A 25,692-nucleotide genomic window follows, 5' to 3' on the forward strand; every position below is an offset into this window, starting at 1 on the left:
CATCTTCTCGTGTGAACTTGATGTATTTATCCACAGAGTTGATGTGGTCAGTAAAATGTTGGACTTCCTGAGATTTAATTTTAACCCAGGTGTCGTCAACATACCTGAACCAATGACTTGGTGGTGTCCCTGAAAAGGACGTCAAGGCTCTCTTTTCTACCTCCTCCATGTACAGGTTGGCAACAATAGGAGAAACTGGAGACCCCATAGCACACCCATGTTTCTGCCTATAATATTGCTCCCCATATGTGAAGTAGGTTGACTGCAGGCACAGTTTCAAGAGTTGACACAGTTGTTCTGTGGAAAGCGTGGTCCTGCTGCTCAGAGTGGTGTCTGATTTTAATTTTAAACTGACCACCTCTACTGCATCATCAACAGGAATGCACGTAAAGAGTGATGTGACATCAAAAGAGACCATTGTTTCATCAGTCTCCATGATGACATCCCTCACCTTGTCCACAAAGTCCATGGTGTTCTGTATGTGGTGTTCTGAGCTGCCAACTAAAGGGATGAGTACAGACGCCAGATATTTGGAAACATTGTAAGTGACAGAGTTAATCATACTAACAATTGGTCTTAAAGGTACACCTTGTTTGTGGATTTTAGGTAAACCATACAGACTAGGTGTGGCCTCCCCTGGGTACAGTCTGTGGTACAGAAAACGGTCAATAGCCTTGTCCTGCTCCAAAATTTTCAGGCAATCTATCAATTTCTTCTTGTAACCACTTCCTGGATCTCTTTTCAGAGGTTCATAAGTGTTTAAGTCACTAAGGAGTGTCATAACTTTCTCATGATAGCCTTTTTGGTTCAAAATCACTGTGCACCTTCCTTTGTCTGCTGGGAGAATGATGATGTTTTTGTCCTTGCTAAGAGTGATGAGTGCGTCCCTCTCCTCTCTACTGATGTTGGAAGGTGGTGGTTTGGCATTGCTGAGGCAGGCTGAAACTTTGATTCTGAGCTGTTCTGCTTCAGCCTCTTTAATTTTGTTGTTGCGGATGGCTGACTCAGTAGCTGTGATCATCTCCACCAGAAGAATTCTACTTGGTGCAACCGCAAAGTTCAGTCCCCTGGCAAGAATCTCTGTCTCTGGCTGGGTGAGCTGTCTGTCAGATAAATTCTTCACCCACTTTTCTGTCTCCCTGGCATGTAATTGATGTAATTGATTGTAATTGATCCATTGTTAGGCTGATGGTCCTTCTTGAGCATGTGATCAGCTGGTTTTGGTTGTCAGCAGCAAAACTGGTTGATCCACTCTGAGAAGGTGCTATTTAAGAGACTGAGCTGAATACAGCACCTCAGACTGAGGAAGTCTCTCGGATGAGAGACGAAACGTTTCTACATTTTTTTGTTGTTTTGCTTTGTTTTTTTGAATGTCCAGAGGACCAGATTGAACTTTTTTAGAAGATTCTCTTTTGTTCTTGGGTTGTAGGCTGCACCTGACACAGGTTGGCTTGAGTCTGGTCTGGGTACAATGAAATATAGGGCTGGGCGATATGTACCAAAATTAATATCTTGATATTTTTAGATAAATGGCGATGTACAATATATATGTCAATTTTTTTTCCCATAATATAATAAAAATATATTTCTGAGTCGAAGCTTTGTCCCAATTGTCACACAGCTTAACAATGCTGTAACTGTACAAAATAAATGTCTAAAAAATAAAATGTTTTTTTTTTTCCTGCATAACAAAACCAAAAACAAATGTGCACTTAAAATGTAAACAGAACGCATACAGAGCAAACATAATGAAAGTCTGACTTGCTCTTTAAAAAGTCTGATTCTGGCGGCTCTCAGCAGCTGGGGCTGGGTGGTGGGGTGTGTGCGGGCCCGCCCTGGTGGCTGCCTGCCGGGGCCTGGGTGCCCTGGCTCTGTCGGGCCTCTGTTGGAAGGTGGTATGACCTCGGGACTCGGGGCTCAGTGTCCATGGCCAGATCCACTCTGGAGGGGCGGGTTGCCGGCGGGGCCTGTGGACTCGTCGCTGCAGCCTCCTGGGGTTTCTGCATTGTGGTTGCTGGGGATCGCCCGGGGCTTCCATTTGCTTCTCCCTCTGGGGGTGTGGGTGCCCCTGTTGGGGGACTTCCGGAGTTCCGGGCCCCTGTGTGTCTGTGGCTCCGGTCTTCCCTGTGTTACCATTGTGTCCTGTGGGGACGGGTCTGTGGGCCCCACATCCACTATTGAACATTTTTATGGAGAAATCTTATAGTTACAAGCATGCTCACACAGGTGTTCAGATTCAGGTGTTTATCAGATACACACTCAATTGGGTTTTGGTGGCCACTAAATATATCTTGTATTACCATGTACTGTATAAAATACTTTCTAATGATGTTAAAAGTATCATTATATGTGTTGCTTGTTGTTGAGGTTTCTCGGTTTTGTCTTGTTTTTTTTTCTTTCCGCAGGTCTAGAGGCAGACTTCAATGATGTTGATTTGTGTTCTCTTTATCCCTCTCTCTCTCCTCTATTCATATCTCCTTCTTTACCTTTTAACCCTTCTCCCACTTTTCTGCTTTGTTATCTTCTTTGTTTTTCATCCCCATGTCCATTACATCTGAAACAAACCCAAAGCAAATTCTAATAAAATGTAATTTATATATTAAGTGGAGCATTAGGGCCAGCCATAATGCTCTGCTTGTGAAAGTAAATCTATTGGGCATCACTTTGACACTCAGACAATAATTCTTAATGTCACAATGCCAGACAGGACAAGGGAGAAATAAAAAAAGTCTGATTCTAATGAAGTGTATTCATTCAACCTTTATTAACAAAGCTGGTCCCACTGTTGTGTAGTTGGCTTGTTTACCGAGCTTGGTTCTGTTTGGCTATGGCTTGTTTCTTTCTGAATTTCATGGTTCCTATGCTCTTGAATGCACCGTGGCTGTTCCAACGCTACTGAACGCACCGCTCTGTGTAAAGTGCCATGCGCTTTTTGATTTTTCTCTCCCGACACTGATGGAGCCTTGCTGTTGGAATTTGTGTTTGCGCTTTACTGGTCACTGCTGTGTCTAAATACCAGAAGAAACACAGAAAATAAGGGGCCGTTTACATGGCGCGTATTTTGAGTGCATCCGCAGCTTTCTCTCTGCGGTTCTGCTGTTCATTTAGGCCCTATTTACATGGACACGATGGGGGGAAACGTAGGTTTTTTCGTATGTTAATTAGAAGAAAAGATTTGCGTTGACACGGTCGCATTTTGGGTTTACATGCATCTGGAGGATTCCCCCCCGCCCTCCCGAATCCGCTGTAGTTACCATGCCAGGTCATTAGATGGCGCTGTGAATTTTGTACCTTCACCTAATGCGCATGCGTGCTGCCTCGGCACGCTCCTTTCCTGTGAGCTAAACAGCTCAGCTAACAACAATTTAACAACAAGTAAAAGCTGGATTCTGGCTGGATTTTGGACAAGAGTCAACAGATTTGACCCCAAGCGGGACTGATTCGTCTAACAGCTCCACACCGGTCACTGAGTGGACCAGAACCGAGTCAATGTCGGACTTTACTCCGTGATCATCAGTAGCTGTTTTACAGCAGGTGAATCAACGTTCTTAATAATGTTAGTTTGTGTTTACTTGGGTTACAAAACAATCAACTGAGTTTTTATTTTTCCTGAAAGAAGAAGCAGCTGTCCTTCCACCAGGCAGACCGGTTCTGAACAAGGCTTGGCCCAGATGCAGGGCAGGAGGACGTTGAAGAGAGATGCTGGATGAACTATTTGTTTAAAATTCCCCTCAGTTCTTTTATTCAATCCATTCAAGTTCAGTTAACGTGTTTTAATAGTGTGTTCAGTTTAATTATCAGTGTTTGTGTGACACAGTTTGTGGTGTTGAATAAATAAACCTGATGTCTTCATTTTCAACTTTAGTGTTCACGCTATATGTTTAGCATAATTTTAAATTTGAATTACATGTCCAGATAGCTTCATTTAGCTCAGAGCTTCATTATATCTCACACTAACATAAATACTGTTTATTATTATTAAACTGTTGTTATTTAGCACATTTATGTTTTAGTGCAGCGCGACGTGTGCACGTGCCACGTTCTATAAACAGCGGCATTAGAACTGGATCAGATTGTGTCTCTTCCAACACAGATGTCGGTCACAGCACCTGGAATCTGACATAGATTAACTACGAGATTAAAAATATATTCCATCAGTTGAGGTTCTGAAAGCAGTGTCTGCCGCCATGTTGATAGAAATATAGCGTATGTCCACGCGTGCGTGCGCATGTGGTTTAACACAAAGCCTCAGCGGGAGATGTTTACATTATCAGCGGGGGGTCAGCGAAAAACCTCCACTCTGGAAGGTGGGTTCAGAAACCTCCGGATTCAAAGAGGGGGGCCACTGGTGTCGAGTAAATGATCAGCAGAACCGCAGAGAGAAAGTTGCGGATGCACTCAAAATACGCGCCGTGTAAACGGCCCCTTACATGACACCAGTGGCCCCCCTCTTTGAATCCGGAGGTTTCTGAACCCATCTTCCATAGTGGAGGTTTTTCGCTGACCCCCGCTGATAATGTAAACATCTCCCGCTGAGGCTTTGTGTTAAACCACATGCGCACACGCAGACCGACGCTATATTTCTACCAACATGGCGGCGGACACAGTGCTTTCAGAACTACGACTGATGGAATATATTTTTAACCTCGTAGTTAATCTATGTCAGATTCCAGGTGCTGTGACCGACATCTGTGTTGGAAAAGACACCAGATGCGCACACGTCGCGATGCACTATAACATACTACATGTGCTAAATAATAACAGTTTAATAATAATAAACAGTATTTATCTTAAGTTTGAGATATATAATGAAGCTATCTGAGTTAAATGAAGCTATCTGGACATTATGCAATTCAAATTTAAAATGATGCTAAATATTGCGTGTTAGTAAAGTTGAAAATGAAGACATCAGGTTTAATTTTTATTTTATTTATTTATTCAACACCACAAACTGTATGTCACACAAACACTGATAATTAAACTGAACACATAAAAAACACTAACTGTAAACTGCATTAATGAACTGGACTCTTGTTTTCATCCTGGAATCTGGTCCCATGTTGTTCATTTGGCTCGTTCAGGCTGTCACTCCCTTTGATTAATGCATCTTAAAATAATAAATGGATTGCATAAAAGAAATGAGGGGAATTTTAAATAAATAGTTCATCCAACATCTCTCTCTTCGACGTCTTCCTTCAGTGCACCTGGGCCGAGCCTCTTTCCGAACCAGTCCGCCTGGTGGGAGGACAGCTTCTCCTCGCAGGAAAAATAAAAACTCAGTTGGTTGTTGTGTGATCAAAGTAAACACAAGCTAACATTATTAAGAATGTTGATTTACCTGCTGTAAATCAGCTACTGATGATCACGAATAAAGTCCGACATCGTCAACTCGGTTCTGGTCCACTCAGCGGCCGGTGTGGAGCTGTTAGATGAAGCGGTCCCGCTTGGCGTCAAATCCGAGGACTCTTATCCAAAATTCAGCCAAAATCCAACTTTAACTTGTTGTTAAGTTGTTGTTAGCTGAGCTTTTAGCCCAGAGGAAAGGAGCGTGCCGAGGCAGCACGCATGCGCATTAGGTGAAGGTACAAAATTCACAGCGCCAACTAATGACCCGGCATGGTAACTACAGGTAACTACAGCGGATTCGGGAGGGCGGGGGGGATTCCTGCGGAATCATGTTAACACAAAATCCAACCGTGTCAACGCGGATCTTTTCCTCTAATTAACATACGAAAAAACTGCGTTTCCCCCATCGTGTCCGTATAAATAGGGCCTAAATCACTCTAAACTGAATATTTGTCTCCACGTTTTTTAATGAGAAGACAACTTCATACCTTGCCGCTCTAAGGGGCCATTTACACAGCGCGTATTTTGAGTGCATCCGCAGCTTTCTCTCTGCGGTTCTGCTGATCATTTACATGACACCAGTGGCCCCCCTCTTTGAATCCGGAGGTTTCTGAATCCAACTTCCAGAATGGAGGTTTTTCGCTGACCCCCGCTGATAAAGTAAACATCTCCCGCTGAGGCTTTGCGTTAAACCACATGTGCGCACGCGCGCGCTGTCGGACAGACGGCATATTTCTATCAACATGGCGGTGGACACAGTGCTTTCTGAACTATGATTGATGGAATATATATATATATTTTTAATCTTGTAGTTAATCTACGTCAGATTCCAGGTGCTGTGACCGACATCTGTGTTGGAAGAGAGACAGTCTGATCCAGTTCTAATATCACTGTTGAGGCACGCGCACACGTCGCCCTGCACTATAACATACTAAATGAGCTAAATAATAACAGTTTAATAAGAATAAACAGTATTTATGATGGTGTGAGTGATATAATGAAGTTTTGAGCTAAATGAAGCTATCTGGACATTATGTAATACAAATTTAAAATGATGCTAAACATATTGCGTGTTACTAAAGTTGAAAATGAAGACATCAGGTTTAATTTTTATTTATTTATTCAACACCACAAACTGTATGTCACACAAACGTTAGGTTATTTAACGTAACCCCGGTTCTTTGATAACAGACTGAGGTGTTTCACTGTGGGAAACGCTCCAGCGTGACCATCTACGGAAGCTCCAATGACATTACGTCTGTCAAAAGACAGGCCGGTTGAGCTGTGCTCAGGGCTCCGCCCTGTAGTGAACTAGGCCTGAGGTCCATTCCTGACCTTAGGCACCTTATGGGACAGAAACTGTCATTTCATTGATTTGAATCCAGAAATACAGGTTGACCCATCCTGAGACTTTCTTTCTTGAATTAATCAAGTGAAAGAAGACTACTTTCGATTATCATTACTATTTTACAAATGTTTGATAATCAAATTGTGTTAGTTCAAACAATATTTAAATGTTGAAGTGAACTACTCATTTTTAATTAACTGTGAAACAGTAATAATGATTTTTAATCCTCATTCAAAGTGGAAATCAAGTTGGAATATGTTACAGAGTAATGATTCAATTTCTTTATCGTCTGTTTGAAATGAGCAAGTTGTGTAAGTTGGTCAAAGTTCAAGTTTCGGTCAACTGCAAGTTTACTGAAAAAGAAATGTCATGTTTAACTTTTACAGCAAGATACTAGAGAATTGACTCCACGGAGTCTGAGTTCTTCATAATATCTTCTGTCTGTTCTTAAACAATCTTAATCTTTTTCCTTGACTTTTCATAACACCTTACATCACAAAACACACCTCTGTTTTGGTCCATCGACCAATCAGAAAGTTCTCAAATCAACCGGAAGTGAGCCCTTTTAAAAGGTGCAACACTTCCTAGTTCACTGTAGATGAAGAAGTTCTGCAAGAGGTTCCAGCTCCAGTCGAGTTCACGAGCTCAAGAGCTCAGTGGTTCTGAGAAGTTCTCGGCAGTTCTGGGAAGAACTCTGAGCAGAACGCTGAGAGAATGCTGGAATGCAGAATGCTCAGGACATCTGCGACTAAGCTGAACGAGAGAAGATCAGGGAATTATGAAATGTCTGTTCTGGATGATCTCACGACTCCCGAGGTTTAGCTGTTCTTACGTAGACGCTGAAAGAGTTGAAAGGAAAGCTCTACACCAACGCTGAACTATCATCTGCAAAGGTAAAAGAGTCGTTCTCAACCAAAGTATACCGTTGGGTCAAGCTGGTCTAGAAGGAGCGTGCTGTTTCTGGTTATAACAGACAAATTCCCTCCCTATCTCTCTCAACTTAAACTTCATTTCCCATCTTTAAAATTCTCCTATCTGCTAGCAAATTAATCCAGATATTTTTCAGAAATGTCTGTGGTGAAGCAACGGAAAATCATGGCCGTATGGTTTTCCTGGTTGTAAAGCTGATTAATTATGTTGTTATTTTCAATTTTTGCCAATTAATGTAAATGTGTGATGTGTTAAACTTGATTCTGTTAATAAATGACACACTGTCGTTGGTGAGTCAAAGATAATTAACGTCTCACGTCCACATTTTATTAAATTCAACGCACGACATTATACAGTCCAGAAAAATGAAAGAATCCGTTTAATTTATGAATATATATCAGCATATGTTCATTCTACAGCCCCCACCATGACACCACAGTCAACCGACCACCTCCTACTCATTCTAGGATGGTTTCTTTCCGTGACAATGCAAGGAGGGAAGTGTTGGTGAAACACCTGTTATCAAAGAACCGGGGTTACGTTAAGTATCCTAACGTTCTTTTTCTAACTTCGTTCAGTGTTTCACTATGGGAGATATGGCCCACTCCCGTATTGCAAAAAAGCACCGAAGCCAACAACTATGCTGAACCCGGACTAAAAAGGCTGCGAAATACCAGCGTCCAGTATTGCATGAGCTAGGGATGGCTGAGCCACATTCAGCCTGTAAAAACGTACAAACGCATGTGGTGTGGCCCAGCTAGCTGCCGCAAAAATATCTTGGACTGATACTCCTCGAAACAGGGCCCATGATGTGGCCATGCTCCTAGTAGAATGGGCTCTCAGCCCAGACGGGGGCTCTGTACCCTTACATCTGTAACAGTCTCCACAATCCAATGTGCCAGCCTCTGGCGAGAAACTGGTTTCCCTTTATGAGTTGAGGCCCAAGAAACAAACAGTTGGTCTGACTTCCTGAAGTCCGCTGTCCTGTCAACATATGCTTTCAGTGACCGAACAGGACACAAGGATTAATGTCTCACTCCATTTCAGAGGAGAATGGAGGAGGATGGAAAGCTAACAGCTCTACTGAACAACATCTGTACACAGAATCCATAACCTTAGGCACAAATGCTGGATTGGGCCTCACACACCTTAGAGAACCCAGGTGCCCACTGCAAGCAGGAAGGGCTGATAGATAAAGCGTGTAACTCACTCACCCTTTTAGCTGTAGTTAAAGCTAAAAGCAGGGCAGTCTTAAAAGAAAGAAACTTCATCCCTGCCCCCTCCACATGTTCAAAGGGATGATTACAGAGGGCTTCCAGCACCAGTGAGAGATCCCACAAAGGTACCAGAGGCCTAGAAACCGGCAGCTTACGTTGTGCCCCTTTCATGAAGCGACACACTAACGGATGCTGTCCAATGGATTTGTTGCCAAAACCAATGTGACAAGCTGAAATAGCTGCCAAATAAACTTTGATAGTGGAAAAAGCCTTCCCTTTTTCCTGTAGATTCTGTAAAAAACAGAGCACATCCACAAGAGAGCACTGGAAAGGAATGACGTGCCTCTCCCCACACCATTCTTCAAAAACTCGCCATTTGCTACTATACAGATAACGCATAGAGGGGGCCCTTGCGTTCTGAATTGTATTAATGACCCCCGGGGGAAGAACAGCTAGATTTAGATTCCACCTTTCACGGGCCAGGCCCAGAGAGCCATGCGGTCTGGGTGGGGGTGATAAATTTCTCTCCTGGCTTGGGACAGAAGGTCCCTGTGAACAGGAAGAGGCCATGGTTCCCCTGACAGCATCTGAATAATTTCTGCCACCCAGGGCTTGGATGGCCACCATGGGGCCACCAAAATTAAAGACCGGCCCTGTTCTCTCACTCTGCTCAAAGTGGGAGAAATCAGGCTGAGAGGTGGGAATGCATACAGCAGCAAGTTTGGCCACGGGTGAGCTAAAGCATCCACCCCTAGTGGAGCATCTGCATCTGACAGGAAGAAAAACAGTGGGCAGTGGGTGTTTTCCCATGAGACCAAGAGATCTACGGCGGCCCTGCCGTATCTCTGCCAGATCTGCTCCACCACCTGAGGGTGGAGCTGCCACTCTCCATACAGAGGGTTGCCCCTGGACAACAGATCTGCTCCTCTGTTCAGAATCCCTGCCACATGAGTTGCCCGGACTGACAGGAGTCTGGAGTTGCTCCATAAGATTAACTCTCGGGCCAGTCTGTGCAGCTGCTGGGATCGTGTCCCGCCCTGACGGTTGATGTAAGCCACCACCGTTGAATTGTCTGTCTTCACTAAAACATGACGGTCCTTTAAATGGGGCAGAAAATGCTTTAAAGCTAGGAAAACTGCCTGTAGTTCCAGCACATTTATGTGAAGGCGTGATATTGTCTGTGACCACACACCGTTCACTGTCCTGCCCATCATCATGGCACCCCATCCTCTCAGGGATGCATCTGTTGTGATGGTGACCCTGGATGTTACTGCTCCTAGCTGAACCCCAGTGCTGAAAACCACTGGGTCCCTCCATGGGTGCAGAGCCATCATACATGTTACAGATACTTTCACTCGGCGATGTAAATGATGACGAGGGCATAAACTCAGTGATGCGACCCATCTTTGAAAGTCCCTCATCATTAGAAGACCCAGTTTTACCACTGTAGTGAATATATCATGCATATGTTCATCTACACCACCGTAATTACTAAGGCCATTAACCCGAGCAGGCGCAGACAAAGTCTGAATGAGACGACTCTCCCCTGCTGGAAGCTTGCGATGCACTGAGAGAAAGCTGTTATCCTCCTCTCTGACAGCATCACGTGATAAGAGAGGGAGTCTATTTTTAGACCCAAATATTCTGTATTTTGTTTGGGAACTAAGCAGCTCTTTGTCCAGTTTATTCTGAATCCCAGGTCTGTTAAATGTTTTATTACTGCCTGGGAGTCACTGATTGCTTGCGCCTGCTTGCGGGAACATATCAGATAATTGTCTATATATGAGAGGATTCTGATGCCGTGCGCCCTCAGGGGGGCCAGCGCTGCTTCCACACACCTGCTGAACACCCGCGGAGCTAACGAATGTCTGAATGGGATCGTTTGAAATTCGTAGGTTTTGTCCTGAAAGGCAAACCTGAGAAATTTTCTGTGTGGTGGATAAATTGCAATATGAAAATAAGCGTCCGCCAGATCTATTGTTATAAACCAGTCTGCTGGACGGATGGATCGACAGAGTGTTTTGTGTGTTAACATTCTGAACGTATATCTGTGTAAGTGTCTGTTTAGTACACGCAGATCTAAAATGGGGCGGAGGGAAGTACCGTCCTTTTTTGGAATCAGAAAATAGCAAGAATAGAAGCCTTGTTGCACTTCCTCGTTCGGTATTACTCTGATCGCTCGTTTGTTTAAAAGGGAGGCGATCTCTTCCTCCAAACAGTGAGCTGAATCTCCGCTGGCTACAGATTAAACAACTCCGTTGAATCTGGGTGGCTTCACGTTGAACTGAAGTCTGTACCCCCGGGAAATTGTGGTCCTAACCCATGGTGAAACTGCGCATGCGCCCCACATTCTCACTCGCTCCGAGAGCGGTGACGTCACGCTCTTGTCACAACAGGTCTCTGCTCTTTTCATTGAAAGAGCAGGGGCGCCCTCTGTTGGGCAAGAGCTTACACAAAGTTTCATGTTTTTTTTGTTTTTTTTTGTGGGGTGCATTCTGCCCTTAGCAACGTGCTTGGCTGCAGAAATGCATTCTTTATTTTTATTGTTTTCCCCTGAACAAAATGAGGCATCTTGGGGCACTGGTGAGTGTTTGGTGACACTGAGCGAGTGCTTTTGGGTGCGTGATGCACATTCAGTGCTTGGTGACACTGTGTTTTCTGCCTCACAGTCCCCTCTCTCTGAACATCAGAGGGCTGAAAAACTGCACTTCTAACTGGGAACTGCAGGAGTGTGTGAACACAGGTAGGTTTCTTCTTCTGCCAATTTCCTCCTTTTCACTGGAGGTGGAAAAGGTGGGGTTGTTAGGTCGTCCGCCTTTTCTTGCCCTCGCTGGGGTGAGATGGACGTTTCCTGGCAGCTGCTGCTGCGAAGGAGTGCTTGCTCCAATGCCTTGGGTTTTCCCCTTTGTTTTGCTGATTAGGGTGACCAGCTGCTTGTCTGGGTGTGCTAGAACCACCCTGCCGCCCCTTTGCTGCCGCTGCAGCTGCTGCAGACCCGGGTCTTGGACCCTGAGCCGGGTGGGGGTTCAGTTTGCGTGGCAAGCAGAGGTTAAAGGCCTCACCCTCTTGTTTCTAAGGGTGTTCGTCTCCTTCATCTTCTCCAAAGCTGGGCCGAAGAGACCTGTGGTCGGGTCGTAGGCTGCGTCCATCACCTCCGCTTTCTGGGAGTCCCCCAGGCCTGACAGGTTCAGCCACAGGGCTCTCTCTCCTGCAACAGCAAGTCCCATGACGCGGCCACTGCCCTGGACAGCTCCTCTGGATGAGCGTAGGATGAGATCGTTAACAACACAAATTTCATCCCACAGAGCGGGGTTAGGTGACCCAGAGTCCAGCTGGCGGCCCATCTCCTCCAGGATCTCTGTGTGATAAGTGACAGCATTAAGCAAACACACAGACTGTCCAGCATATGTGTACATTCTCTGATAAATCAACGCCGTGAGGCGGTCCGATTTAGCTGGGAGAGAAATATTAGTAGAGGCTGAAACTGACCTGCGGTTGGAGTGGAAGTGGTACGCCACTGAGGGTTCCACCGTTGGGGATTTGGTCAGCCCAAACTCCTCCATCCCCTGTATTTCCAGCTTGGAGCAGCCCTTGGTGGGGAGCCTGCTCCTAAAAGGGCTTGACCAGTAACGGCTCATTTCACTCATACAAGCTGGAACAGCTGGTAAAAGCTGTTTGCTTGGTGTGGAGGCTGGTGGGAGCCTCTTACCATCATACAGGTCTCGTTCCGCCCCCCCACCCCACGTCCTGGGTTGCAGGCCAGGGGATGTTCAGCTTCGACGCTGCTCTTCTGCAGACATCATACAGGTCACTGTCCACCGGAGGTGCCACCCCAGCCCCGTTGGGTGGTCTCGAGTGTGGGACTGGGAAAGTAGAGTCATCCTCCATCTCGTCCATGTCGAGATCGGAGTTAGTGTTGCCCTCTGTCTCCTCCTGACCTGTTTCAAAATCCCCTCCATCTACCAGTCCATCGAAGAGTGGCGGCATGACTGGGGACTCCTCTTCCATCATGTCCGCCCAGCACGTGGTGGCTCGCGGCTGATGGCCGTCACCTATTACCGCGGTTGCGGACAGGCACAGGTTCTGGCTGTTCGTGACTGCCACTCTCAGCCTTCTTTCTGGCATGGAGGAGCAGTGTTGACATGCCTGAGGGTTCGCCAGTGACGTTTGTGCGTGTTTGGCGCCCATGCATATTATGCACATTGGGTGAAGGTCCCTGCCCGAAATGGAGGCCCCGCATGACGAGGGGCACGGGCGGGATACAGCCTCTTTGGCCTTAGGTTCCGACTCTTTGGTGGGGGTGGGTGCCGTAGCCATAATAATAAGGGAACTAGTTTGTCATGACCCGTTAACTGTTTTTCGCTAAAGCTAGCCGCAAAGTTAAAACCGGGCCAACTGCTAGGCTAAAAAACGCTCGTCGTAACACGTTAGCTGTAATGGAAAGCCTCTAAAGGTACCAAGCTAATGCTACCTCTAAAGGAAAGCTAGCTCGCCTTGACGCGTTAGCTTGCGTTACACTTGCAGCAACTCAATTAGTTAAAACTGAGTGGTGGGAACAGCTCGCCTTGATGCGGTCACCGCTCCCAAATGTAACAAAGTTACTTCTTGCGAAGCACTAACTTACTCAACACGGTTCGAGCTGACGCCAGGAACTGCGTTCGGCAACGTACTCCTTTATGGGACGCCTGAGAACTGTTTAGCAGCTAACCTAGCTAGCCTGACTGTGCTGAGGGAGCTTGTTGTAGTTTCTCACGGGAAGAAAGCGAGAATGAGTAGGAGGTGGTCGGTTGACTGTGGTGTCATGGTGGGGGCGGAGCCCTGAGCACAGCTCAACCGGTCTGTCTTTTGACAGACGTAATGTCATTGGAGCTTCCGTAGATAGTCACGCTGGAGCGTTTCCCATAGTGAAACACTGAACGAGTTAGAAAAAGAACACTGATAATTAAACTGAACACACTATTAAAAACAAGTTAACTGAACTGTAAACTGCATTATTGAACTGGACTCTGCTCTGTTTTCATCCTGGAATCTGGTCCCACGTTGTCCATCTGGCTCGTTCAGGCTGTCACTCCTTAATTAATGCAGCTTAAAATATTAAATGGATTGAATAAAAGAACTGAGGAGAATTTTAAATAAATAGTTCATCCAAGAGCTCTCTCTTCGACGTCTTCCTCCAGTGCACCTGGGCCGAGCCTCGTTCAGAACCGTTCCGCCAGGTGGGAGGACAGCTTCTTCTTCTTTAAGGAAAAATAAAAAATAAAAACTCAGTTGGTTGTTGTGTGATCAAAGTAACCACAAGCAAACATTATTAAGAACATTGATTTACCTGGAGTAAATCAGCTACTGATTATCACTGAGTAAAGTCCGACATCGTCAACTCGGTTCCTGTCCACTCAGTGATCGTTGTGGAGCTATTAGATGAAGCGGTCCCGCTTGGCGTCAAATCTGTCAACTCTTATCCAAAATCCAGCCAAAATCCAGTTTTAACTTGTTAAATTGAAGTTTTAGCCCAGAGGAAAGGAGCATGCCGAGACAGCACGCATGCGCATTAGGTGAAGGTACAAAAATTTACATCGCCATCTAATGACCCGGCATGGTAACTACAGCGGATTCAGCGGAGCGAGGGGATTCCTCCGGATGCATGTAAACACCAAATGCGTCCGTGTCAACACGAAACTTTTCCTCTAATTAACAAACAAACAAAAAAAAAAACATGTTTTTCCCCCCACCTGGACATCTTGCTCCGATGAAGCCTCCGTCAGGCTTGGCTCCAGGGGGCACTGAGGGAATTTCCGCTCGGTGAAACCCCTGCTCTGGAGATGGGCACGGACTGTGGAGACCGGCCCCCCCAATCTACAAACCGGATTCCAAAAACGTTGGGACACTAAACAAATTGTGAATAAAAACTGAATGCAATTATGTGGAGGTGCCAACATCTAATATTTTATTCAGAATAGAACACAAATCACAGATCAAAAGTTTAAACAGAGAATGCATCATTTTAAGGGGAAAATGTGTTGTTTCCAAATATCATGGCGTCAACAAATCCCAAAAAAGTTGGGACAAGTCCATTTTTACCACTGTGTGGCATCCCCCCTTCTTCTTACAACACTCAACAGACGTCTGGGGACAGAGGAGACCAGTTTCTCAAGTTTAGAAATAGGAATGCTCTCCCATTCATGTCTCATACAGGCCTCTAGGTACTTCCGGTAAGATGGCGCCTGTGTACATGGCTTGCAATCCACCTCCGCTGATGGTGTTCGGATTTTTGGTGTTTTTTTCATTTCTCATCTGTGACATCAACGCTCTGCTGGTGTATGAACGAAAACAACTTTTGGATCTTCGACTTTGTGGCACCAATGTCGCTTATTTTGATCAATACGAGCGTAACTCTGGACCCCCCCCCCCCCCCCGTCCCCCGCTGCTGGTGGACGTGCCTGCTTACCTGCAGCGAGGCGCGCACCTGCCTCCCTGGAGACGTCGCTCCGGACGCCGTGGAAAACACGCTGGCCGGCTGGTGAAACTGAAAGCCCTGATGGCTGCCTCTGAAACATCCCCTCCAGCTGATGGTGAGCGTTTCCACCTCTGCTCCTGGCGCTGTACAGATCATGTGGTGCGCTGTCTGGTCCCGCTGTCGGGGTCTCATCATCACACTGGGCCCGTGCGCGGCTGGGTTTCCTACCGGAGGCACGCATCTATCTCTGCAAATCTGAGGCCGCTGGACAGGTCACTGCAACCATCTCCTCCTGTGGTGGATTCTACAAGGAGGGCCCTGATAAATGCCAGATCACTGGCTAATAAAACTTTTATTTTGAACTACTTTTTCTGCTGCAACCGACTGGACTTTCTTTTCATCACTGAGACGGATCTGCCCTGGTGAGTTCAGTGTTTTTCTGGAATTACTACCTCCGGATTGTTCGTTTTGCAATGCTCCAAGGACAACTGGTCGTGGTGGAGGATTATTGGCTGTTTTTAAGAAACATTTGCACTGCAGACAGCTCCATGGTTCAGCTAATTATTCAAGTTTTGAACTGCTCTGTTGTGAGCTGGGCCGCTCCAACCCAGTTCTGTGTGCTATTTTTTACAGACCCCCCGGATACCATAAACAGTTTTTAAACGATCTATCTGACTTTCTAACTGGTATTCTGCTCCAATATGATCGGGTTTTGATTTGAGGTGACTTTAATATCCACGTGTGCTGCCCAGATAAACCATAAGCTCAGGACTTTCTAGGCCTCATCCAGTCCTTTAATTTTGTGCAGAGTGTTGTTGGTCCGACTCACCAGCAGGGCCACACTCTTGACTTAGTTTTAACACATGGTTTGTCTGTTTCTGATTTAGAAATTGGTGACACTGTTTGTTCCGACCACAAACCGGTTTTATTCAACACCTCATTGATTTGTGAACCTGCACCTCCCCCCACACCCAAGCCCTGTAGGATTTTTTAACTCTTCCACCGCCACACTCTTCTCTTCCATCTTTGCTAGTAATTCTGTTTCAGACTCTGAACTCTCTGCGGGTCTTACTACAAAGGAGTTGCTTTCTCAGCATCAGGAGGCGTGTGTACAGATCCTGGACTCAGTCGCCCCGTTAAAGCTCAGGAATCGAAAACGCACGCCCCACCCTTGGGTAAATGAGACTACACGAAGGGCAAGACGCTTGTGCAGAAGAGCTGAACGTCAATGGAAAAAAGATAAACTTCAGGTGTCTTTTGAGATGTTAAAAACATGTTGGAAAGCCTATCAGACCACCGTTAAACAGGAGAAAAACAAATATTTCTCAAACAGTCACAACCCCCGCGTTCTTTTCAACACCATTAACACTATTCTAAACGTGCCTCAGTCTGCCACCATTGAGGCCTCTGTTGACACCTGTAATAAGTTTGTCAGGCATTTTGCTGAAAAGGTGGAGTCGATTAGGTCATCAATTCCACACTCCACAGCCGAACCTTCAGTTCTTGTCCCCTGCTCAGCAGTCTTCAGTCACTCTGACCCCATCTCACTCTCATTTTTAATTGAGGTCGTTGGTCACATGAAGCCCTCAGGCTCCCCTGCTGATCCCATCCCTGCTGCATTTTTTAAACAGGTTCTACCATCAACTGGACCCTCTGTTCTTGTCATTATTACCAGCAGTTTGGCTACAGGTGTGGTCCCCAATGTTTTAAAACATGCAGTGGTAAATCCATTAATTAAAAAAACCCGGACTTGACCCTGCAGCTTGTTCAAACTTCAGATCAATCTCAAAACTTCCATTTCTTTCTAAAATCTTGGAGAAAATAGTTTTTAGTCAACTAACCAAGTTTTTGAATGTAAATGGAATTTTTGAGATTTTTCAGTCAGGATTTAAACAACTGCACAGCACCGAGACAGCTTTAGTAAGGGTCTGTAATGACATTCTGCTAGCGAATGACTCTGGTCAGTCTGTGATCCTGGTACTCCTCGACCTTACCGCTGCATTTGACACTGTTGATCACAGCATCCTTATGTCACGGCTAGAACACTGGGTTGGGATTACAGGGGTGGCGCTAGAATGGTTCCGTTCGTATCTGGGTGACAGGAGTTTCTGTGTTAACTTTGACAATCATTTTTCTGCTTCTGTCCCTCTTTCCTGTGGGGTCCCATAAGGCTCCATTCTTGGATCCCTTCTGTTCTCATTGTATCTGCTCCCCTTGGGGTCAATCCTGAGGAAACATGGTATTTCGTTTCACTGTTACGCCGATGATTCTCAGATCTATCTGCCTTTAAAACCAAACAGTTCTTGCTCCATCCACCCTTTGCTAAAATGTCTTGACATCAAGACTTAGATGGCTGCAAACTTCTTGAGTTTTAATGATCAGAAGACTGAGGTCATTGTGTTTAACCCAAGCTCTGATCCTGTAAACCTGCACTCCCTTCAGCCTCATCTAAAGCAGTCGGTTACCAATCTCGGGGTAGTGTTAGACTCGGACTTTAAGTTTAATAAACAGATCAACTCTGTTCTACAAAAAAGCTTCTTTCAGCTAAGGCAAATAGCAAAGCTTAAGTCCGTTCTGTCCAGATCTGACCTTGAAAAAGTAGTCCATGCATTTATTACTTCCCGGCTGGACTACTGTAACTCACTTTATGTTGGGGTTAGTCAGGCTTCACTTTCACGTCTCCAGCTCGTACAAAATGCTGCAGCTCGGCTTTTAACAGGAACTCACAGGTTTGAGCACATTACTCCGGTTCTGTCCTCTCTTCACTGGCTTCCTGTACGTGTCAGAGTTGATTTTAAAATTCTCTTGCTGACATTCAAGTGCATTAACGGCCTTGCACCATCATACCTCTCTGACCTTCTTCATCCTTATGCTCCTTCTCGGGCTTTGAGATCATCAGACCAGATGCTTTTGGCCGTACCAAAAACCAGGCTGAAGCTCAGAGGAGATCGAGCGTTCTCAGTCGTGGGCCCTAAACTTTGGAACAATCTGCCCATCAACATTCGACAGGCCACCTCAGTCTCTGCTTTTAAATCTCTCCTAAAAACACATCTGTACTCACTGACATTTAACACAGGGTGATCAGCTTTAGATCTAGTTTTTCATTGATGCTAATTCTGTTTATGCTTTTGTTATTATTCCTATTTAACTCAAGGTCATCTGATCTGATTTAAGATTTCATTGTTTCTGACTGAGTTTATGCTTTTTGTTATTATTTCCTTGACTTTTGACACAACGTGATCTGATTTAGTATTTCATTGTTTATAACTGTTTTCAGTTTTATATTTTTATTCCATGTGCTGTAAATATATCTTGCTACTTTTTATCTGATGATGTGATATTTTTGTTAAGCACTTTGGTAACAGTTTCTGTTTTAAATGTGCTCTATAAATAAATCTGACTTGACTTGACTCTAACTATTCAATCGTCTTGGGCCTTCTTTGTCGCACCTTCCTCTTTATGATGTGCCAAATGTTCTCTATAGGTGAAAGATCTGGACTGCAGGCTGGCCATTTCAGTACCCGGATCCTTCTCCTACGTAGCCATGATGTTGTGATTGCTGCAGAATGTGGTCTGGCATTATCGTGTTGAAAAATGCAGGGTCTTCCCTGAAAGAGATGACGTCTAGATGGGAGCATATGTTGTTCTAGAACCTGAACATAGTTCTCTGCATTAATGATGCCTTTCCAGACATGCAAGCTGCCCATGCCACAAGCGCTCATGCAACCCCATACCATCAGTGATGCAGGCTTCTGAACGGAGCATTGATAACAACTTGGGTTATCCTTGTCCTCTCTGGTCCGGATGACATGGCGTCCCAGTGTTCCATAAAGAACTTCAAATCGTGACACATCTGACCACAGAACAGTCTTCCATTTTGCCACACTCCATTTTAAATGACCCCTGGCCCATTGCAAACGTCTGAGCTTGTGGAACTTGCATAGAAATGGCTTCCTCTTTGCACTGTAGAGTTTCAGCTGGCAACGGCGGATGGCACGGTGGATTGTGTTCACTGACAATGCTTTCTGGAAGTATTCCTGAGCCCATTCTGTTGTTTCCTTGACAGTGGCATTCCTGTTTGAGGTGCAGTGACGTTTAAGGGCCCGGAGATCACGAGCATCCAGTAGAGTTTTACGGCCTTGACCCTTACGCACAGCAATTGTTCCAGATTCTCTGAATCTTTTGATGATGTTATACTTGGTTGATGATGATAACTAAAAAGTATTTGCTATTTTATGCTGTGTAACACCATTCTGGTTGTGTTGCACTATCTTTCTGTGCAACAATGGTGGAATTGGTGATTCTCTTACCATCTTGGCTTCTGAGAGACACTGACACTCTGAGAAGCTCTTTTTTACCCAAACATGTTGTCAGTTGACCTAATTAGTGTTGATTGGTCTTCCAGCTGTTTGTTATGTGCTCAATTTACTTTTTCCAGCCACTTTTTGCTACTTGTCCCAACTTTTTTGGGATTTGTTGACACTGTGAAATTTTGAATCAACATATTTTTCCTTTAAAATGTTACATTTACTCAGATTAAATGTTTGATCTGTCATCTGTGTTATATTACGAATAAAATATTGACATTTGCCATCTCCACATCCTTGCATTCAGTTTTTATTCACAATTTGTTTAGTGTCCCAACTTGTATGGAATCCGGTTTGTACCAGGAAAGCCGGCTGTGGCCTCGTCTTCGTAGGACGTCCTGTTGGGAAACCGAGGCCATATGGGATCAGGACGGCGAGCCGGAATGGAGCCTAGAAAAAAACCTTCCCGCCGGATCATCCGAACTGGCGGGAAAGGCGCGGGACGTAAAAAAGGGTCCCTTAATGTCAGCAGCCTCCTGGATTACGCCGGTCAACCCCAGAGGGCGCCGTCGGCCAGGAGCAGTGTGATCGCCGATGCGAAACGAGGTGGGATGAGGTGAGCATTCGCTCAGCCCCCCTCCACCGACATTACGCTCTCCAGGAGGGAATGAGAAGCGGGGCTGCAGCTTAACGCCGCCTGTCCCGGAGGAACCATCCAATTTGCTCCAAGGGTCGGCGATAAGAGGAAAATTACAAGATGGCGTTGTTCAGCGTGTAGTGACCTGTCACTGAGAAATACTCCTCGGCGCTTACCTTGAAACAAGACTGCTCGTCAGCTTCTCCTCGGGGAGGAGAGCTCACCGGGACGACCGGAGGTCGACGTGACGGGCCAAGCATTCTTAACAAAGGTTGGTCATCTACACAACTTTCCTTCTTCGTTCTTCTGACAGTGCTATTAGCTCGCTGAAGAAAAAATGTGAGCCGATTTCCCGCTTTTAACGTAATTTATACGGACCAGGTGGGGCCCACACAGCAGGTGGGCATGGACTAAATTTTTCAATGCAATGCTTCGCATATCGGGATAAACTCATCAGCGACAGCCTTAAAGGGCAAAGCCTATACGAAATAGAACTGGCGTTCAGCACGAGTAAACATATGCTGTAGCCATCTCTTCCTGTCACAAAGTTTTCGGGGACAGAACAGCTTTTAATCATCCACTGATGTAGCATTTTTTTTTAAAGGTGTACAGAGAAGGTGTAGATGCCACTTCATGTCCTCTAGGCGGTGTGCTGTCTTTTCTGCAGCAACTGATGGACAGAAATTTGGTGTTCAGCACGATTGAAACGTACGCTGCAGCCATCTCTTCCTGTCACGAAGGTTCAGAGACAGAACAGCTTTTAATCATCCGCTGATGAAGCCTTTTTTTCAAGGTGTACAGAGATGCAGGCCTGTTTTACACCCACTTGCTCCACAGTGGGACTTAACGCTGATCCTGCGAGCCCTGATCTAAGTTTCATCTGAGCTACTGAATCAGGTTTCCAATTAAATTCTGTCTCTTTTAACAGCCCTGCTGTTGGCTTTTACATCCGCTAAGAGAGTGAGTGATTTTTCTGCCGTCTCTGTCACTCCGTCATGTCTTGAAATTCAGGCTGATGGCAGCTCAGTTGATCTAAGACTGAATCCAGCTTTATGCCTAAAACATCACGAGCTCTTAAGAGCGATATCCACCCCCCCCCCCCCCCCCCCATAATCAGAAGAAGCAGCATCTTTCCATCTTCTCTGTCCTGTGCGGGCGTTGACGTGTTACATAGCGCACACAGCTGCAATGCGTCAAACTCAACATTTGTTTGTGCATTATAGGGATGCATCTGCAGGTCGTCCGTTATCCACCCGGCGCCTGTCACACTGGTTGTGTGAGGCCATTTCTGAAGCCTACAGAGCATCAGAGTTCGAGCCTCCTGTCAACCTCAGGGCACACTTGACCAGAAGTATCGCATCTTCGACTGCTTTGCATAATGGTATGACAATGCAGGATATTTGCACTGCGGCCGCGTGGTCATCACCCTGCTCATTTATTCGCTTTTATCTACGTGATGTGACGGCTCGTTCCATGACACATTCTGTACTTAGTGTTTTAACAGAATGAATATTGTTGTTTCACGGAACTCCGTTTAACTCACATCTGTCTGCATGCATTAAAGTGTGAGATGTTGTTATCAGTCACAAGTTGTAACTGTTATTTTGGTTCTATTGTCACTAATCAGTTCATTTGATTATAATCAGTTCACTTGTTATTATTAATCTGTTCATACTGTTCAGCCGTGAATCGGTTGGTTCATGGCCCTTTTTTCAGCATCTTCCCTCCCCTTTGAAACTTTCCGGGGCGTTTATGCATTCAGAACGCATATTTACACATCATGCGTCTGTGCATGGTACACATAATTACGCAATGCGTAACCACGTACATGGAGAGCTGAGTGACAAGACGTTTTTTGGGCAAGCTTCCGCTTCATACGGTGTTCGAATGGACCCAGTGAGGCGAAGACCACATCTGCTTCGCCCTTAACCCACTAAGCGACAGCCTTAAAGGGCTATGCCTATATTCATAGAATCTGGGGTTACAGTACGTAACCAACGTTTCATGTCCCCCCCTGGCATTTCGTTTGTATTATTGATGTTGATGACTGGTTAACAACCAGAAGTTTTGTGTGCCTTAATTTTCAATAAAATTAAATAAAAACACAATCTGCGTGCCGTCTTCTGATACCTTCATCCAATCAGGCGTGGCCCTTGAGATATGCCTTCCACTGGGAACGCCTACTTGTCTGCAGAGATACCCATTTGTGTATTGTGTATTTGTGCAAAGTGTTTTTTTGACCATGTGAATATCTGTGATGCATTCAGGTTTGAGAACAGTTTCCTTACACAATCCTAATGATTTCTTTATTTTTCAGGGGTGATGAGTTTAAATTTAAAGAGGCTCAAATCACCACTAAAACCAGTTCATATTTACAATTTACTTTTAAACACTTTGTGATTTAAGTGTGTTCTGTCAAAGGAAAATGTTATTCAGTGGCAAGAAATTGCCAAGGGATGGAAGAAAGTCTTGTCAAAATGAAATATGAAAATATAAATTAAAATTATATTAAAAAATACATAAATTATCTACTCTACCGTGTAATCCATGTAGTTAAATTATGGTAGTCAGGCCGACTAACAATAAAGTTAATGGGTGGAGTCAATGAGTGTAAGCACATTGATTCTTCTAAGGAAATTTTAATACAGTATAGTAATAAGGACAGTTTGCCGGGCCAACTGAAAGAGATTGGTGGGCCAACTTTGGCCTGCGGGCCCCATTTTGGGCACCCATGGTCTAAATTATTGAGATTACATGTTATACTTGAACACAAGAAACTGAGTGAGCTGCAGGGCCTTATGGGTAATTTGTGGCAAAAATGAGTGGACTTTTTCAGGTTATGTGTTCAGACGGGTTGTCCCTGTTGGTTGTTGTTTAGTGTTTCCAGTTTATGTTCAGGTTGTTGTTAGCTACTCTCAAAGGTGGGCACAGCTAATCAAAAAGTTAGCTTCAATGACCCATATTCCGCTAACTAAAAAAATTATTGTTGCTAATGCTAAACCGCTAACCACTCAAGACAAATGTTAATCTGCGTCATATGTTTTCCTTTCAGGTGAAGATGCATTGACCAATCAAGTCTTATCATGTGCACAGGTATCAGCCAATAGCATACCTAATGGATGCTTTGAGACACGCCCACAAATGACAGGAACAAGCTTGTGAATTTTGTCAGCAAACTTTTGTTGTTGTAGTTGGATAAACCTTATGTAGTGGAAGCTAATTCTGCTAACGGGTTTCCAACAACAAATTAGTTCCGCTATTAGCTGTTAGCGTATTAGCAGAATTAGTTCTGCTGTTAGATGTTAGCAAATTAGCTGAATTATTTCCGCTATTAGCGTATTAGCAGAACTGTGCTGTTCTGGTTTACTGGGCAGGCTACTGTAAAAATGGCACCATATTGTTGTCCCTGATTTAAAAAGAAGAGATAGCACTTCCTGTTGAGCTAGTTTCTGAATTATGCAACAATGTAACCAGCTGTAACTGACTATGTAACTACCAGTATGTAATTATGTTTTTTTTCTTTTTTTTTTCTAACTGTAACTGACTTAACTAATTATGTAAATGACTTAATCAGTCTAAAACTCTGTGGTGTTTTAGATGTTTGCGTTTATCAGATTGTTACCATTTTATCAGTCAAAGTCTCATCAAGATGAATGTGTGTAATAACTGACAATCAACCAGTCTCAGTGTTGATGTGGAGAAGCTGACGGCTCGGATCTTATCGTCAGTTCGCCACTGGACAAAAAAACAGGTTTATCAGATTCTGACCTGCAAACCCCGCACTGTCTCTGTGGCTGCAGCGCTGTGAACATGATGAACACCGAGTAGTTCCTGGGAGGAGCTCTGACTAATCTACGAAACTTCTCTCCGTTCATCCTGATGACTGAACGCTTGGAGGCCCAGTCCATCATCTGAGTGACCTTCTCTGACAGCAGAGTCTGTGAACACACACACACAGTTAGAACATCTACGGAGTAGGGCATTAACAGAGTACTTGAGTAATCTACACATTGATTGCTAGGACATCTATCAGGTTAAAAATATTACGTTGAGTATCCGTAATGACGTCATATTATGTGACCACCGTATGACCGTAGGGGGCAGTGTTGCACTGTTGCAGGTCACAGTGTATGGTGTAACACTGGGTCCAATCCACAGAACCAGTTTCGGTTTAAGTTTCGTTTTTGACGTGCTGCATGTTTCTTCACGTTTGCAGTTTAATAATAACTAATAGTTTAGTTTTTCCTGTGACTTATTTGCAGTATGATAAATGGTAGGAGCATAATATACGCTCCCAATGTTTTGTTGGTCTTTTTTTTGTAAATAATTACGTTTTTTTGCGGTTTTATTTATTTTTGTATCTTGAGATCTAATCAAATACTCGAGTTCTACTCGGTTTTTATTATGTTAATGTCGAGTTTAAAAATTATATACTCGTTCAACCCCTACGTATGGAGACTATCCCCCTGGAGGTTTAATAAAGGTTATTTCTCTCTCAGAATGACCATAACACTTCCGTTTCACCTACAAACACGAACTGCATGATTCAATGGAGTCTGTTTTATAAACACCAAAATAATAACTTGCGTAAAACACAAATTTCGGTTATTTTCATTATTATTGCCATAAAAACAACTTCGCTGTTATCTAGAAGCATCTACACACACAGCAGAAAACTAACTTTGAGAAACATAAGCTAAACTTGACATAGAAAAAAATGGAGTCGTTTTCTGAGTTTGAAGCTGCCTAAAGTTGAGTTTACCTCTTTCTTCTTCTGAGCGAGGCATTGATCGGCGCAGAAAACGAGTAGAAATAACGAAATAGAAAGTTTAGCAAACATTTTAGCACACACAATCTGAACTTCTGTCGGAAACGCGCGGACACAAGCACGCACGCGACTTTACTTCTGTCAACTACCCATTGGACGTTTTCAGCCAATCACAGGGAGGCTTCTTGTAAACACTCCATACAGAACCCGGAAGTAAGAGCCGGAAATGGAAACAGGTTTTTCTCATAGATATAAACGTAGAGATCATCATAGATATCATATATGACTAGATACAGCATTGACCGCTATCGCCTATTGGCGCTGACGCGCTGAAGGGCCGCCATCTTGGAACGGTCGACCGCTCCACTCAGTGTAACCTGTTTGACGGGACCAATTAAGTATTTGCGCGTTTAATCAGTCATAGCTAAATACTAAACGCATTCTCACGATTTTTTCCTCTGTAAATCTTAGGAGTACAGCGATTAAAGCTGAACACATGGTTCAGTGTATTTAAATATTCTTGGTGAGGTTAACATTAACACTAATAAAATATTCTTATGACACGTTTGCAAAACTCACAGTCACTGATACATTTTTATTAAGATCTATATATTATATATATATATATATATACTTATATTCTTGTCTGTACTTTATATGTTCTGTCTGGAGCAGGTCTCTTAAA

The 25,692-nt window shown here is 44.5% G+C and overlaps 1 protein-coding gene across 1 annotated transcript in view; it reads right to left on the reverse strand.

Moving 5' to 3' along the window:
* Positions 1-25,152, reverse strand: part of magt1 (magnesium transporter 1) — a 53,044-nt gene extending 27,892 nt beyond the window's left edge. The window contains exons 1-2 of the mRNA XM_037675450.1: positions 25,002-25,152; positions 24,008-24,177 (exon numbers count right to left, since the gene is read on the reverse strand). Of these exons, the coding sequence (XP_037531378.1) occupies positions 24,008-24,177; positions 25,002-25,079 (248 nt within the window). The 5' untranslated portion in view covers positions 25,080-25,152. The remainder of the gene's footprint in view (positions 1-24,007; positions 24,178-25,001) is intronic.
* Between the last annotated feature and the right edge of the window lie 540 nt (positions 25,153-25,692).

The sequence above is a fragment of the Nematolebias whitei genome, chromosome 4, assembly GCF_014905685.2.
Source record: "Nematolebias whitei isolate Nwh7 chromosome 4, NemWhi1, whole genome shotgun sequence".
Taxonomy (NCBI): domain Eukaryota; kingdom Metazoa; phylum Chordata; class Actinopteri; order Cyprinodontiformes; family Rivulidae; genus Nematolebias; species Nematolebias whitei.